This window comes from Limulus polyphemus, unplaced genomic scaffold, assembly GCF_000517525.1.
Source record: "Limulus polyphemus unplaced genomic scaffold, Limulus_polyphemus-2.1.2 Scaffold5912, whole genome shotgun sequence".
Lineage (NCBI taxonomy): Eukaryota > Metazoa > Arthropoda > Merostomata > Xiphosura > Limulidae > Limulus > Limulus polyphemus.
In genome coordinates this window covers 14,562-31,916 of record NW_013671522.1, presented here as the reverse complement: position 1 = coordinate 31,916, position 17,355 = coordinate 14,562, and the positions used below count along the sequence as shown (strand labels likewise).

The following is a 17,355-nucleotide window of genomic DNA, read 5'->3' as shown; positions in this document are numbered from 1 at the left end:
AGTGATCTAACTGTCAGCAGTGAAATGTTAGTGTTTTGTAATAATCTTACAGTAATTAGTGACCTGTTAGTGTTTTGTAATAATCTTACAGTAATTAGTGACCTGTTAGTGTTTTATAGTGATCTTACAGTAAACATTGACTTGTTAGTGTTTTGTAGTGATCTAACTGTCAGCAGCGAAATGTTAGTGTTTTTTAATAATCTTACAGTAATTAGTGACCTGTTAGTGTTTTGTAATAATCTTACAGTAATTAGTGACCTGTTAGTGTTTTATAGTGATCTTGGAATAAACATTAACTCGTTAGTGTTTTGTAGTAATCTTAAACTAAACAATGAGTTGATGTTTTGTAGTAATCTTACACTAAACAGTGACTTGTTAATGTGTTGTAGTAATCTTACACTAAACAGTGACTTGTTAATGTGTTGTAGTGATCTTTTGTCTATAATATTATTATTTTCAAAAACTGATGGCTCAAAATATCTGAAAAGCATAAAAGAATTAAAACGTTTTTTCTAAATATTGAAATATAAGTAGTTCTTATCAAGTTGTCAGGTTTAATTTGGCAATTCTATTTTTTTCAAAGCTTTCTTCAAAGTATGGAAAATATGAACTAATATTTTCTTTGAAACAAAAAAAAATTACAATCTGTAACATTACTGATATTTTAAAAAACCTATAATTCAAAATATACGAACAATTTTAAAGAATTTTATTTTTATTACAATTAAATTGTAAATAAAAATGCCCTATTGATTTGGTTATGACTGTTTGTTTCAGTTATTGAACTAGCTGCCATAAATATGGTATTTTTACTTCTTAATATAATTTTTCTAATCGTATCAACTATAGTAGTCACCTGTCAGCAAGCAAAGAACTTGATTGAAGCAGGAGTGGATGGATTGCGAGTTGGGATGGGTTCTGGATCCATCTGTATTACACAAGAAGGTAAGACAATTATGTTAATGTAGCACTGAACCTTAAAACTTGGCAAATTTACATGCTGAGGAAACTGTTAAACACTTCTTATAACCTTCAAGTTAAGACAAAACACAAGTATGATGTCACAATCTCTGAAAGTACACTTTTAGTCATGTATGTCATATGTATAATTAATACGATAGAGATAAAGAAATACATAACATAAACTGTTTTAACACCATAACTTTACTTAGGAAGGATAAAAACATGTAAAAATTGATACACATACTCTTTGTGAACATCATTATAGATTGAATTAAAAACTTTGCAAATTTTCTGCAACATTAATGAGCTATGGGCAATTAATTTTAATTAGTGCCTTCATTAGTGGTAATTAGACTCATAACAAGAAAATTGGTAAAGATATTTGAATTAAAAAAATTCAAGCTATGGAAGAGCATAATATCAACAAGTGTGTTAACTTTCATGCTGATATAGGCTTTAATGGTGAAGTTATCATGCTAATAAATTGGTAAATCCAGTGAAAACTGTGTTTTGAGAAAATAGCTGTTAAGACAAAAATGAGTTATTTATGTAGAAAAGTGGTTAAACTTTCAATTTAGGCTAAATTTGACAAATGTGATTTTTTGAAATATTGGGGTTGCTCTTTAAGGGTCAGTGCTACTATAATAGATAACAATCTGTGTGTGTGTGTTACTATTCTTCAAGAAAACCTTACAATAAAATACAGACAGTTATCAAATAAATTTAGAATAAGCATTTATTTAAGTAGTGAGATTATTATTTATTAATAATGTCTGACTAGGTTATATAAAATTCTGTAAAACAAAACATATGAACAAAGTAGTGCAGTGTCTCTGCATGTTGGTAAGCCATTTGGAACAGAATGTTTTGTCAATAATTTGAATTTTTTAAATGGCTTATACATTAAAAAAAATGCAGCTTGAAGGAGTGTTTTGAATGTTTGTTGCAGCTCACGATGAAACATGTAACTGAGATATCAACTAAAATGTAAATGTCGGGGAAAGTTTACTGACATGGCATTAATGTAATAAAGTGTTATAAAGCCAGCTATCACAAAAATTCCAATTCTTGTTTACTTTATGTTCTTATCTTAGCCCTGAAAGTTTTTTCCAAGTGTTGAGTGATCATTTTATTTTTAAGTGATGGCAGTTGGACGTCCTCAAGCGACAGCAGTGTACAAAGTTGCAGACTACAGTCGACGATATGGAGTACCCATAATTGCAGATGGTGGAATCCGTTCGGTTGGACATATCATCAAAGCATTGAGTCTGGGAGCTTCTACAGGTAGTGAGGTATTTAGGCTCAGTCAGTGAAAAATATCTCATGCATTATACTACTTTATATGAAAGCAGAACTTTTAATAATTTTTTGTATTATAGTAGTGCTGAGTAGTACACTTGTTATACTTGTGAGAACAACAATTGCTGTATTTAATCCTTAATAACAACAGGCCTGTATTGGTTTTATTGTCTTGAAATTTTTACATGTGCTACAGTAATCTTGTGCGTTGAATCCGAAAATAATATCCATTTTTCTCCATCACATACAGATTTTTCACAAAACGTCATAATGCAATACATTAAAGAATGACCACTACACGTAGTTTTGAGACTAAAAGACATAGATTTCACAAAAAAATCAGGATGAATGAGGATGCATATTCTTTTGACATTAATGTTCTTCCCTTTACTTCAGTTTGTTTGTATTTTTTTTAAACAAAAATAATAATATAAATTGTTCATTGTGGTAAAAGAAACAATATTTTGATGTAACTAGGAGTTTTTTCTTCCTGATTTGTAAAAAATGAATATTATTTTCAAAATTTGTGTAGCTGAATTATGGAAAATTTGTTACTAAAATCAAAACAACTTTTATGAAGTTTAAATTTGCAGGCCTGTGTAATTAATAATACATTTAATGCCTCCAAAGAAAAGATTTGTTCACAATATTCAATTACAATTTTCATCAAAACATAAAATTTTTTTAAATAATTAAAAAATGGGAAATTATACTTATAAACAATAAGTCCAATATCAAACATACACTGTAATTAAACATAATAGAAGACTTAAAATTAAAAGAAAAGTGCTTTTAGTACTGGACTCCTTTCTCAGGGATAGAGAGATAAAACAAACGTATTTAATGTAAAGGTGGAGTTGTTTGTCTATCCGTTTTGCAGACAGGAAAAATTTTTTTAGTGTGCATATGGTATATTTTAATTATATTTAGTTTACCAAAAGGATATTAAAAATTATGCAAAAACTCTTTTTAAATGAAGTGAAAAATGAGATTTCAATAAAAAATGCCTTTAACTTTTTTTGTGTGCCATTGATTTTTTATAACTTGTAATGAACAAAACTATTTGAAAAAATAGGTTACCACATTATTAAATTTAAATAAAAAGAAAAGATAATGTGTTACAAACTATAAGCTTATACAAGTTACTTTAATGATGAAATGAATACTTATTTCCAGTACAGCAGTACAGATGCATTGTTAACCTTAGAATTATGAATGGGGTTTAAAATGGACCTCACCAACTTTGAATCACATTTCTCTAAACTGTTTATGCAACAAAATGCTTGTGGTCCAAGATATGTTAGATTCAAAGTCCCCTATAACATTTTAGAAACAAAATGTAAGCTAAAAATACCAGGAACACTGCAAGTAATCTCACTAATCACTGCTGATGTTCCCGGTACATCTTACATAGAAAATGAAGGATTTCACCCAAATGTTTTTTGGTGAGTCCATTACACTGAACATTGTAACAGACAAAAGCATAAAATTATTCAATACGATGCAATGTGTGGATGCTACCATTAGTGAAGGTATAAAAACAAGTTGGTAATTTGAAGGTTAAGTAAGTTCAGTTAACTAACTACTTTTCACCAGTCAGTTTTAGTCTTTTATCGATATAGGCAGAAATAAGATAAAAATTATGTTGAAGCACTAGAAGACTAGGTATGTGGTGTAAAAATTAAGAACAATTTGTAAACTAATAATATACTCAGTAAAATACTTTTACATTTTTTTTGTATTAAGTAATATGTTTGGGCTATCACCATGCTTTTTGGTTTGTTTTTTTAATGCGCAAGCTCTCGGCTCAATTACCTAAGCCTTCTACATGGATGATAGTCCAGATAAATTACTTAATACAAATATGAGTACTCAGATTAAAAGCCTATTTTTTATGCCTATTTTACAGTTATGATGGGCTCTCTTCTGGCTGGAACAAATGAATCACCTGGTGAATACTTTTTCTCTGATGGAGTCAGATTGAAAAAATATCGAGGAATGGGATCTCTCGATGCAATGGAATCTCGAGAAGGAAGTGGAAGTCGCCATAGATATTTCCAGAGGTAACATTCACGATTATTCTGTTGGGCATATTTTATATTGTTTTGGTTAGAGTATGGCAGGAGAGTTACATTAGGATTAGATTAAAATTTTTTGCTATATAGTAATTTTTATAAGTATCTAAAATAATTTTCTGCTAGGTATTGGGTTCATCAGTAGTTATACTACATATAATTTCCTTCTGTCGTTAATGACCAGTTTATCTTTTGTTACTGCTGTATTGTAATTGTGTTATAGGACATTTTATTATTAGTCGTTTTTTTATTTTGTTTTGGAAGTGTAATAAGATTTTTTTTACCAAGGTTCTTCTAATTGTACATTATAGGTTTTATTGTCTATGAAGGTTGTTGTTTGCATGTTTCGTGTGTTAATAAAAAGTAGACAAGTTTGAAGCAGAAAACAGCAAATGAATAAATTTTTAATTGATTTATAAAATTTTAGGAATTTCACCAAAATGCACAAAATTATTTCCTCGATGTTATAATGATGTTCTGTTACTGCCATTTTTTTAAATGTTTCAAGAACATTGTGTTTATTATATAATTTCAGTGAAGATGATAAAATTCGGGTAGCTCAGGGAGTTTCAGGTAACATAGTTGACAAAGGTTCAGTGCATCGTTTTGTACCATATTTGATCACTGGCATTAAATATGGTTGTCAAGATATTGGAACCAAAAGTCTCACTGCTCTGAGGTTTGTTTCAACTTTCATACATATTGTCTAGTAGTTGTATTTTTTTGTTTTCTCTTAAGCTAACAATGATGTATACAGTAGTTGAAAACTTGCATTAATGTAAAAGTAGTGTATTGTCTTTGGTCATTGAAGGTTTCTTACAGTTGTTTAGAAACGTTACTTTTAACAAGATTGTTTATGCTTTAGTTTCACTTTCTAGCAAGATGTTCGTTGTAGAATCAGTTCAGTGTACTACATTTTGTTCTTAAAGAGACTTTCTTAATGTTTGTACAACTTTTTAATAAACAATTATATGTTTCTAAAATATTTCCTTTAGACAAATTCTTCTGTATTCAACAGATAAACAAAGTTTGTTTGTTCAAGTTAAATATTTCTATTGTTTACAGAGCTATGATGTACTCTGGTGAACTAAGGTTTGAGAAGAGAACACTTTCAGCTCAGATCGAAGGTGGAGTCCATGGATTACATTCGTAAGTTGTTATCGGGGTTGAAAATCTAACATCTATAAGTGTGTGTGTAATGTGTGTCATGTTACACAGTACCAATCATTATAAACTGAATGCAGTAGAAACAGAAATCATAGAAATATAATTTTAAAATGTTCATTATACATGTGCTCAGAGTTATTGTGACAGTTTAAACGACTTTTAAACATAATGTAATTATAAAGGTAAAGTGAGTGGATTGTTTGAGTAAATACGTGATTCAGCATATATTGTGACATCCATAAGATTAGGTTTCCACTGGTTCATCAGTTTTGACAAACAGGGACATATAAAGAGTTAGAAGCTAATAGTTGTCATGGTTTAAAAAAATGCAATAGTTGTATTTGAACTGAACATGTCATTGGATTTGTAGTTTGCAAACATTATAAGTTACTTTATGATTAATTATAAGAAACTTTGCTCACAAAGTATTTATGTTTCAAGGTTGGATTAAAACTTATGACAAGAAGACACAAAGAGAGCCAGGATGTAAGGCTCATCTTTTAATAATTGGCCAGAAATATTTATTATATGTTCCTGCATGCTTTTTTAAAGACAGATTATAATGTATTTGATTTTTCCTATCTATTTCCAAGAGAAGTAAACAGGATTTCTCTACAGTTCAGTTTCTACTCCATTCTTTTACATCTAAACCAAAAGGTAACTTAAACTGTTAATTTTCAATTCAAAGAAATGTATAAAATGCTTAGTCATCATGTTTGCAGCATATATTATTTTACCAGTTGGTTAAAATGTTTATAATGTAGATACATGCATCAATAACTATGTTTGTAGCATAGTTGTTTTTACCAGTGGGTTAAATCATGAATCACAGTAGTGGTTCATAATAGGGATTGACCATGTTTTGACGAAACATTAATAGAGAGCGCGGCAAAATCCACATTTGAAAGCAAACTCGTTCCTGAAATAACACTTAAAATCTTCCTTTGCAATACTTAAAGCTACACACGTTTAAAAAATTCAGAAGAAATATGCTATCTCTTACTTAGGACAAATCTAAAATCTGCCAAAAACTGCTCAGTTGTTCATATTATTATTCTTCCTTTTGCCAGCCTACAGCAAAAATGGCTTGATATATGATCATTAGGGTAGTTGATTTTTAGCTCCACTAAATGTAATTCTAGGTAAGAATATGGAGCCAAAATAAGGGTTTTTAGATTGAGTAAATAATGTCTATAGTATCTCCAGCCTTGTTTCCTTACTTTTTTCTTTATGATCCTTATTTACAGGTTTTTAAGTTCCCAATTTTTTACTTATGTTGTTGTTAATAATGTTAAAGATACATGCATCAGTAAACATGTTCACAGCATAGTTGATTTTGCCAGTTGGTTAAAGTGTTAATAATGTAAATACATGCACAGGAAGGATGGCTGCGAGGCTCATAAGCAGTATTATCTAGATTAGTAGAAGTGGGAAGAAACTGGAAATGATAAACCAACTAAATGTACATATAACTTGGTTTCTAATTCTTCTTATGAAAACACATTTTTTACCATGATATATAATCCTGTGATTTTTTGACTTATAGTGAGTTTGATTCTATAACTATAAAGTTGCAACTTAAGTTCTTTGTCATATTTTGTCTTTTTTATTATACAAGATGGGCCATAGTGAACCTTGTAACAAAAGTACTGAGTTTACTAATTCATTTCATATAACTTTTTATAAAGTAACACAAGCATTGATATTGGTGGTGGACAGTGTCGTCTTAAGGTGCAGATTAACTGGGCTGTAGCCCAGGGCCCTGAACCCTTCAGGGCCCCCATCCAAAATATATTGTCTGTATTTGTATTTTTTAAGTATGATCTTTGTGGATGGGACCCCAATTCACACTTAACCCAGGGTTCCCAATATCTAGACGGTGCTACTGGTGGTCACCTTGGAACATTTATGTTAAACTGGTTCAGTGATTATGAAAGCACAGGTTAATCGTGAAGAAAAATGTATCTTATGTTAGTAGTAGTTTTTAATATTTTTTTTGGGGGGTGTGTGTGCAGTATATGACTATCCTTTCCTTCCTCGAGTGACATAAATCAAGATACACTTCTAACAAAAAGTTCCTTAACTGCAGCATGATCATCAAGGTTCTTGATTTAATTATGAGATATCCTGATTAGGTGAATTAGAGGACATAATTTAGTCTAATCTGTGTACATAACTTTAAGGTCAATAAATATGATTCTGGAGTAGGAACTGTTATTAGACATGCATTGTTTGATTGACAGCTTATGGAACAAAGAGGCAGGTTCAATACATAACATAAGTGAAATGTGTATTTAGAAGAGAGAACTATACTATTATCAAATATTTAGTAAAAAAATGTATGTAAAGTATTATCCTCTGATTTTATTTATGAAAACCACTATTATATTAAAACCATAGCCCCCCAGTGGCACAGCGGTATGTCTGAGGACTTACAACGCTAGAATCTGGGTTTTGATACCCGTGGTGGGCAGAGCACAGATAGCCCATTATGCAGCTTTGTGTTTTATTACAAACAAACAAATTAAAACCATCAAATTATTTTAATAGTTTTGAACTTGTAATATTTATATTTGTTTGATAATTTTTTTTGTTCATATAGGTTTGAAAAGAAGCTATTTTAAACGATGAGAAGAATGGAAAAACGATATATGTAGCTTAGTAGTATTAGTATGTCTGGTGCCAGCTGCTTTTGTTATATGTTGAAGGAGTAACTGTGCTGGAAGCAGTGCATAACATTCCAAGCTTTAAAGAAACAAAATACTAATTTGTGGATTTGTTTTTGTTACTGCAGAAATGTTTATTATTATTTCTAAATTTCTGTTTCTTTTCTTCATTTATTATGCCAAGGTTTTTACAATATAATCTGTTCTTCTCAGATAATTAGCTTGAGTAGTTTATTTTAATGAACTGATAGGTAATGTAGTGTTAGTTAGTTGAAATTCACATATTGAAGATCACTGTTTTTTACTTGAATTATTTGCTGAGGCTAATGTAAGTTAAATATTTGATAACACTATATAGCTTGTTTTTTTTTTTGTTTTTTTTTATAAGTCATAGTTTGTGTCGTACTTTTTAGAATTTTTTAACATAATCAAGTCCAATTAAATGATTTTTTTGTTTCATCAAATATAAAAGGCATTATTCACAAAGGAGGAATCCCAATTTTTTGTTTGTTTTTGATAAAATATTTACAGTTGTTCATAGGGGTGGAAGTTGCATTAAACTCAATGCATGATAAAATATATACACAGTGGTTGCAAAAGCTCTTATAAGGCTCTGTCAGTGGAAAATTTATGGACTTAAATCACTAAAATCCACAGTTCAATTCCCCAAGATCACAGATAGCCTGTTGTGTAGCTTTGTGCTAAAGCAACAACTGTTAGTTGCAAGGTGCATTAGACTAGACTAAACTAGCTCCCTTATATGGTAAAATGTATATTCAGTGGTTACAGTAGCTGATAGAGCTCTGTCACTTTATTAACTGAATCATTGCATCATTTGAAAGATGATAAATTTTAGATCGTAAAAAAACAATTTTGTACACTTATTTAGAAATATGATTCAGAAATTTGGATATTTATAGATTACACATGACTTCCATATAGTTTTAAAAAAGGTTAAATTAAACATCAGCTGAAAAATGGACATTTAATAATTAAGAAACCTTTGTAATTTGTAAGAGAAATGTAGGACTTGTTTTTTGTAATAGTTACAAACATTTATTTTCTAATGTGAACCAATCTAGGAGCTACTTTTTGTGTTCTCATTAGCCTAATTTTTGTATTATTAAACATCGGCTGAAAAATGGACATTTAATAATTAAGAAACCTTTGTAATTTGTAAGAGAAATGTAGGACTTGTTTTTTGTAATAGTCGCAAACATTTATTTTCTAATGTGAACCAATCTAGGAGCTACTTTTTGTGTTCTCATTAGCCTAATTTTTGTATTATTAAACATCGGCTGAAAAATGGGCATTTAATAATTAAGAAACCTTTGTAATTTGTAAGAGAAATGTAGGACTTGTTTTTTGTAATAGTCACAAACATTTTTATTTGTAATTTGAACCAATCTTGGAGCTCCTTTTTTTTCCCCCATTAGCCTAATTTTTATATTAACTTTGCCAGTGATTACAGTGTCTGACTGCACTCAAGATAATGTGCAGTAATTGTTGAAGAATAGCTCAAATTTTCCAACTTATTGAAGCATTGCTTGTTAATTAGAACAGTGATTCTCAGAATTGGGGCACGAGATGGTTCATAAAAAATAAAATTAAAAATTCATACTATTGTATACTTGCGTGTCTGTTTGAATCTGTGGTGCACTAAAATTTTTAATTGTTAGTGACAATGTCAAATTAGATTTCTTCATGTATATGTGTGTGTGGATTGGGCTTCAAGAATCATGGATAAGAGGAAAGGGGTTGTTTAAAAAGTTTGAAACTGAATTAGAGAACAGGTAATAACAATTTAATGGTACAATACGTGAAGAGTTCGGAAAATTATTTTACATCTTAATAAATGATACTAAACGTCAGTTTACTTGATATTTTAAAACTGTTACACATTTTCAGACCTCTAAAATTGCTCATTTACTTCATTAATCATGTGGTATTGCCTTTAATCTTGAAGAAGAAAAGGAAACATCATTATTTCTTCTAATTATGTTAAGTGTGTAATGTAATAATTGGTTATGTTAAACTGAGGTTTTGCTACCAAATTCATATAAAATGTTAGAACACCCCTCGGATACTGCTCATTTAGAAAATACATTTTATTTTGTAACATTGCAGAGCTTGTAATGAGTAAAAAATTTTTTACACATACACTTCACCAGTAACTTTGGTTAAATAATTCCAGTTGTTTTTAAATAAGGTTGAATTAGTTAATTATAAAATATAGATTGAAAGTTAAGTTTCATACATCGAAAGTATCGATCTACTCATAACTTGTCAGCCAATACCTAAGAATTCTTGTAAGTAGCAAGTCTCCTCTGCAAAGAATTTCAATCTTAGAGTTTGGTTGTAGTTAGGTTCTGTTTAATTGTTGTATATGTTCCATAGTATTTCTTTTTTTTTTCTTACACTTTATTTACTCATGTCTCAAGTGCATTTAATGTTTATATTAGACAAGTGGTAACTGATGATGTGTACACACAAACACATGTGTGTTAAGATGGAGTTTTTCCCTCCATAATGTTTTTATTTTGCTCACAAAGTTTCAATCACAGGTACAAAAACTCTATGTAATGTATTAATACATACATTTATCACCCTTGTTTTCAACCCTCATCAGTGTTTCAAAAATAAATTCTTTTAGAAAGTTTGTTTCTTGTAAGTTCAATCATGTGTCATGTACAGTGAGGATCTGATGTGAAATATCCCAGCTTGAGTTGGTGTCAACAATTGAAAGTTACATGAGCTTAAAGCTAATAAGTTACACAATTATTTATTATAATTAATGTATGACTAGTGACATTAAACTGTAGGTAAGAAATTTCTTTTTATACTTGTGCTCACCTACTTTGGATCATACTTTTAAAGAGGATAGAATTTTAGTGTTAATTATTGAAGAATTATTAATGAACCTTAACTTTAGACAAGTTCAGTTATTCCTTTCGTTAATTGAAATTTCGTTTGTAATCATGAGAATCAACTATTTTGGTAGAAGTTAACGAATAAATGTGCAGTTCAGAGGTGGATAATGCTTTTCAAGTGACAAATCTCAGTTTAAGGTATTTGAATGAAACAATGTAAGAAAATACATGATCTTTGTTTTCTAAAAAAAATTATCAGGATATTACTAACCTAAGTATTCTGTCTTATTGTATGATTGAAAACTTTGTGATTTTTTATTCTATATCAGTTGATGTCTGTGAAGGTAATTTTTTGAAATCTATAGTTGACAAATTCAGAAGAATATGGATTTGCATTCTCACATGATTTTAATCACAAAACTATACTTATACATTTGTTAGGGAAGAACAAATTTTTAGTTTATTTGATTTGTAATGAAACAACAAGTGTTAATGAACTCAAAGTAATTTCACACACTTTTCCCATAGCTCTTATATGGAAGTTACGAAGAATGGTAAAAACTGACAGTTTTAGTTTGAGGTTCAATCAAAAGTTGTTGTAACAAAACTAAGGTCCGAATTCCTTAATCAAAACTATGAAGTTTGTGTATAAAAATATCACATTAGGTTCATCTCTTGTGTGCTATATGTTACTGCTCAGAAAGCCTTTGGGTAGATATCAGAACTTCTAAACTGGGCTGGACAATGGGAGAAAAACTTCTTATAAACACTATTTATGTACACAACACAAGAACTCTTAGGATACTATTCAAACTATTCAAGTTTAAGCTGTATTTGAAGTGTATTTTTTTCCAACTTTTTTAAATTATTGCAACAAAAAATTCTCAAGTAAGACTTTTATGTGATTTCAGTGACCATTTTCGATCTGTGGGAAAACATTCTAAATGATTGTAATTTTAAAGTTGTCCATAACAGTATATTTATGTAGTGTTTCAGTATTCACTAGTTGTACCACAAGGCTTCAGAATGTTATCATCCTCTCATTGGAGCTTTTACATAAGAGACATATACTAACAGACATATACTAACAGACATATACTAACAGATATATACTAACAGACATATACTAACAGACATATACTAACAGATATATACTAACAGACATATACTAACAGACATATACTAACAGATATATACTAACAGACATATACTAACAGACATATACTAACAGATATATACTAACAGACATATACTAACAGATATATACTAACAGACATATACTAACAGATATATACTAACAGACATATACTAACAGATATATACTAACAGACATATACTAACAGACATATACTAACAGACATATACTAACAGATATATACTTTGTTTTCAACAGTAAGTTTTTGATTACTGAATTATCAGTAGGAAGTAAGCATAAAACATTTTACCACAATTCTAAGACTAAATAGCCTTTAATAATTTTGTAAACAACCTTCTGTTTAAGGAACTGTTAATGTTTATTGTCATTAGAACCTAACTAAAAACTTAATTTTTCTGGATAAACATCTCCACTGATTTCTGGTTGTGTACCAGAATGTTCTTTTTTTAAGTGCCAAAATTTTCATGCATGCATATACTTATGAAAATAATAAACAATGGCGATTCTACAAAAAAAAAAAACTTGTTTCATCATTTCGTTAAACACGTGACACTGATGTAAAAAAAATATCATTTTCACACATTAATAAAGTAATATAATGAATAAAGTTTAACTATGTATTGCCTCTTTCGGTTTCTTATCATATGGTATTCAATATACTCTTTAAGTATGATTAAATTAGTGATGTTTTGTAGTTATGATCATTTCCTGAAGAAACTCAAAATCTGGGTCATCAAGCAGGTTCTTCTTTCAACCTATGACCAGGCAAGGCCCAATGGTTAGGATACCCAGACAGCAAAAATGCTTTCCATAATTTGGGGTTATGGGTCCACTAATAGTGATGATCAAGTACCATATTATCAGGTAGACAAAAGGAGCTATGGCCAGGTGATTAGGGCATTCGCCTCTCAATCTGAGAGTTGCGGGTTTGAATCCCTGTCTCACCAAACATGCTCGCCCTTTCAGCTGTGGGGGTGTTATAATGTGATAATAAATTCCACTATTGGTTGGTAAAAGAGTAGTCGAAGAGTTGGTGGTGGGTGGGGATGACTAGCTGCCTTCTCTCTAGTCTTTCGTTGCTAAATTAGGGACGGCTAGTGCAGATAGCCCTCGTGTAGCTTTGCGCGAAGTTCAAAAACAAAAGAAAAAAAAGGGGCTCAAAAATGCCTAGCTGTTTTCACTGCATTCTAGTCTATCATTTCAAAATTAGGAACATCTTTTTTGCAGAGAATTCTGAAACTTTCAACGAATGTATATAGTAACAATGGGCACCAGTGAGAGACTTTTTGCAGATTTGGAGAAGTGGTTATATTTCTAATACTTACCCATGTTTATTGCTAGAATTGTATGCATGTTTAATTTTATCACAATATTTTAAAGCAGTGGATAACATCGTTTAGTGCCCAATGTTACAACTTTGAAGACTAATTCTAGAACATTTTCTTATCATTAATATTCCAAAGTAGTCTTAGTTCAACTGCGTCGTCCAATAGATATATTCAGCATATTTATAAAGCGGTTTGATGTTTAAACTAATATACAAGTGGTGAATGGAGCAAAGAAACATATCAGATTTGGATTTAGAATAATAAGAAAAAGGACCCAGTACCGTACTAAACACATGTACTCTTATTGGGAGCCAGACCAGATGGTTTGATGTAACAACGATTGCATTTAACGCAAGATGTAGTGAACTGCTAATTGTGACCAACTGAAAAAAAGTTCCTATTGGATGACAAATTGTAGCTCTCCAAAACTAATGCAGCGTTTCGTTAATGCGCAGGTCCTGCATATTTCATATTCGCAGCCTAGTATGGTACGTCGATTGGAAGATAGTAGCTCTCTTCATAACTATACGTGTTTTACTAATGCTTCTAAAATCTTAGGTTTAATTTTTTCGAACTACCATTTTCTATAACCCAGTGAATACCGCATACAACTTTGTATCCGTCCTATAAACATAACAACCAAACAGTGCTTGAATAAAAATATTTAAAAACTTTACCAACCGTTGAATGCGATTGGCTGATAGAGCATTGAGAAAATGTACAATTTATTATTGTCTTAACCTACGTAGGAAGCTATAGAAAAAATGTTTGTTAATACCAGAACAGCAAACAATTGTAGTAAAAAGGTCAACAAAATGTAAAATTCATAAGCTCGATTTATAGAAACCTTGTGATTATATTGTGGCACAGTGGCATTTCTGAGGGCTTAAAACACTAACAATTGGATTCAGGTACCTGCTGTGGGCATAGTACAGATAGCCCATTTGTGTAGTTTGCTTAAAACGAAACAAATATAGTGATATCGTAGCTCAGTCAATAACTACATTATTGCGTGTTCCATTAGTAATGCTGAAATAGCTAATAACAATTATCCAAATTTGATGCCTAGACCTTCATAAACACGTAGGTTTTTGCTCGAGGTCTTTGGATAGGAAAGCCCTTAAAGTCTATTGTTGCACGTGACGATATAACTCACTTTTTACAGATAGCTAATCACATGTTTTAACCTAAAGATGTGTTAAAAATATAGCGGAAAGTTAGTTATCTTAAACAAACCACTTCCCAAGATGCAGTATAGGGTGAAAAAATATTTAATAATTCCAGCAGTTAGATACAGTAACTGTTGCGTCACGTCCAGCCCAGACTGCAAAGACGTAGCACAATACAGTGGAAGAAGCTTAATTTGCTGGTTTCTTTTAGTGATATTTTATGGTATTCTTTTTCTCGTCTGTTGTAGATAGAAGTCCTAAAAGTTTGATTTTATTTCAAACTTCTACAACCAACTACACCAAAGATAAAAAGTAATTGCCCCCCCCTACATTTACTTTTCTATAATTGTAGTTACGATTTTGGGTCTGATTCGGGTCTCCTTTGGCTTCCCTCCGCGGACCCCTTTTGATCACCTCCACAATTGCGGGGGAATACTTATGCCACTGTTTTAAGCATAAATATAAAAATATAAAATTCACGAGTTAACCGTCATTTATCCTTCCCATTTGTTACAATTCCTATTTCATGTTATTTTCTTCCTGGTTTTGTTATTAATCATTAAAATTAAAATACAGTACTTTGCGATGTTGTCTTTCAAAAATATACTCATCCTTAGTTTTCGGTTTCTAATCATGTACATGTATGAACTACGTTAAGATTTTTCTTTTTAATTTGTAACAATTTGGGGGATGGGACAGCTGAGATGGCCCAAACAGCTATCCAGTTCACAATAAAAATTTGGGAATTAAAAAATCTGCAAATAGGGATCGTAAAAAAGTAATGAAACAAGGCTGGTGATACTGTATACATTATTTACTTGAACTACAAATCTATATTTTGACTCCACCAAATGTAATTTCAGGTAAAAGCCTTGTTTCCTTACTTTTTTACGATCCTATTTGCAGGTTTTTTAATTCACAGTTTTATATTTATCTCGTTTGTTGGCTTTTTGTTATGCTCAGCTGTTGACAAAGGATTACTTGATATGGTAGCTAACTTTATTCATTGTAATGATAATAAACATAGCTAGTAGCTAGCTGATACGGTTCATGATGATTTACTGTAGCTATTGGCTATTTGATCGAATTAATTTGAGATATAAAATATTAAGCTACAGTTGGAGATTGTCATAGAGATTTGTTTTAGAATATAGTGAACATTTATAGTTTCTGTGTAACTAAATTATCTATATATAATGCATAGCAATGGCCAAATATATGCCTAGACTAAGACACAATCCCCACAAAGCGCGTATAAAATTTTATCAGTAGAAAAGCAGCCTTTTCAAATAAAACATATATACGTCTAAAACATCGCTTTAAATAAATCTTCGTGTATTATATGGTAATTATTCTACGAATTTGTGTAGTAAAATTTAATATTATGTGTATTGATATTTTTTACTCCTTTACTTCATACATAATAAAGTGGTTGGTTGCCTAAAGACACAGATTGTATAGTGTACAAAGCATTGAGTATCTACATGTTACAATCATCTAATGTTCATCTATTATTGGCTGGTAATTCTTGTTTTACCCTGTACTTAAGCTTTTTAAAGGAACACCAGATATGTTTAAGAAAGCGTTAATGATAACATCGTTTACACTATAACTGTGAGATTTCTTTAGCTTATGTAAAATACAGAAGAAACAAATCGACTTTTCTATACCCCTACGACCTTCACAGTACCTTATATAGTATTCTACAAAGGGTTTGGGTACAATATACCTAGCTTTTTGTATTGTAAGCTGGATAGAGAATAATGATAACAATTACAAACGAGCCGGGCCGTTTTGAGCGGATTTTCTTTTCCTTGTAAATCTAACATACATACATTTTTGTGAATTTTTATATGTGTGCAGCCTTAGCAGTCAATAATAAAGGTTTTAAAGTATTGTTTGAACTGAATCTGTACTGTTTAAGATGATTGTTGCCCGAACGTTCTATTAGGGTTTTGTACAATTCCTTGCGATCCCTATTATGAACCACTATCGTAGTTCGTGATTATCAGCTAAGTTTACCGTTACAACATTAGTTTAGTTAAATTGTATATATTTAGTTATATTTACTTTACCTGTCACATCACGTCTCGTGTTTTTGGGTACACAATGTACTACTCTAAGAATACATGAGTGAAGAGGGGGGCGAGGAGAAGTGATGTTATGCGTTTTTAGAAAGGCTACATATCACATTTGACTAGTTGTTTCTTTCTTGTTACATTTAGCCTTGTTATATAATTTTATATTTTTTATTTATTTATTGTTTTAGTGCCTTCATGGGCATTGAGTTTGTTTGTGCCTTGATAAGGTTGATGAATCCAACCTGACACGAGTTTTACAAAACATCTGACATTAACTGTCACACTTAACAAGTTAAATATTAGGGGAGACGTACAGTTTCTTTGGTTGTAAGAGAGAGCTAGTCTGTAAAGAAATACACGTGCACAACTATGGTTGAGAACGAAAACTAGTGTTTATAAATTTTACTGCGTAGAGTTTTGCCGCCCTATCGAAGTAGGGGTAAAACCACCATAACTAAACTATCAGTAATGATGATTCATACGACGTCTTGCTCCAAAAATGAAAATAAACTAAATTAACTATACGCCTGGAAAAAAAGTTAAGCACCTCCAAATATTTTTCAGGATTGCTTATTGAAAAT

At 30.7% G+C, this 17,355-nt stretch overlaps 1 protein-coding gene across 1 annotated transcript in view; it reads left to right on the top strand.

Annotated features, from left to right (window-relative positions):
- LOC106473131 (inosine-5'-monophosphate dehydrogenase 2-like) overlaps nt 1–10,831 on the top strand; it is a 33,089-nt gene extending 22,258 nt beyond the window's left edge. Inside the window, exons 9-14 of the mRNA XM_013933811.2 lie at nt 850–945; nt 2,104–2,247; nt 4,172–4,325; nt 4,873–5,016; nt 5,403–5,486; nt 8,107–10,831. Coding sequence (XP_013789265.1) covers nt 850–945; nt 2,104–2,247; nt 4,172–4,325; nt 4,873–5,016; nt 5,403–5,486; nt 8,107–8,128 — 644 coding nt within the window. The 3' untranslated portion in view covers nt 8,129–10,831. The remainder of the gene's footprint in view (nt 1–849; nt 946–2,103; nt 2,248–4,171; nt 4,326–4,872; nt 5,017–5,402; nt 5,487–8,106) is intronic.
- Nucleotides 10,832–17,355: the final 6,524 nt, after the last annotated feature.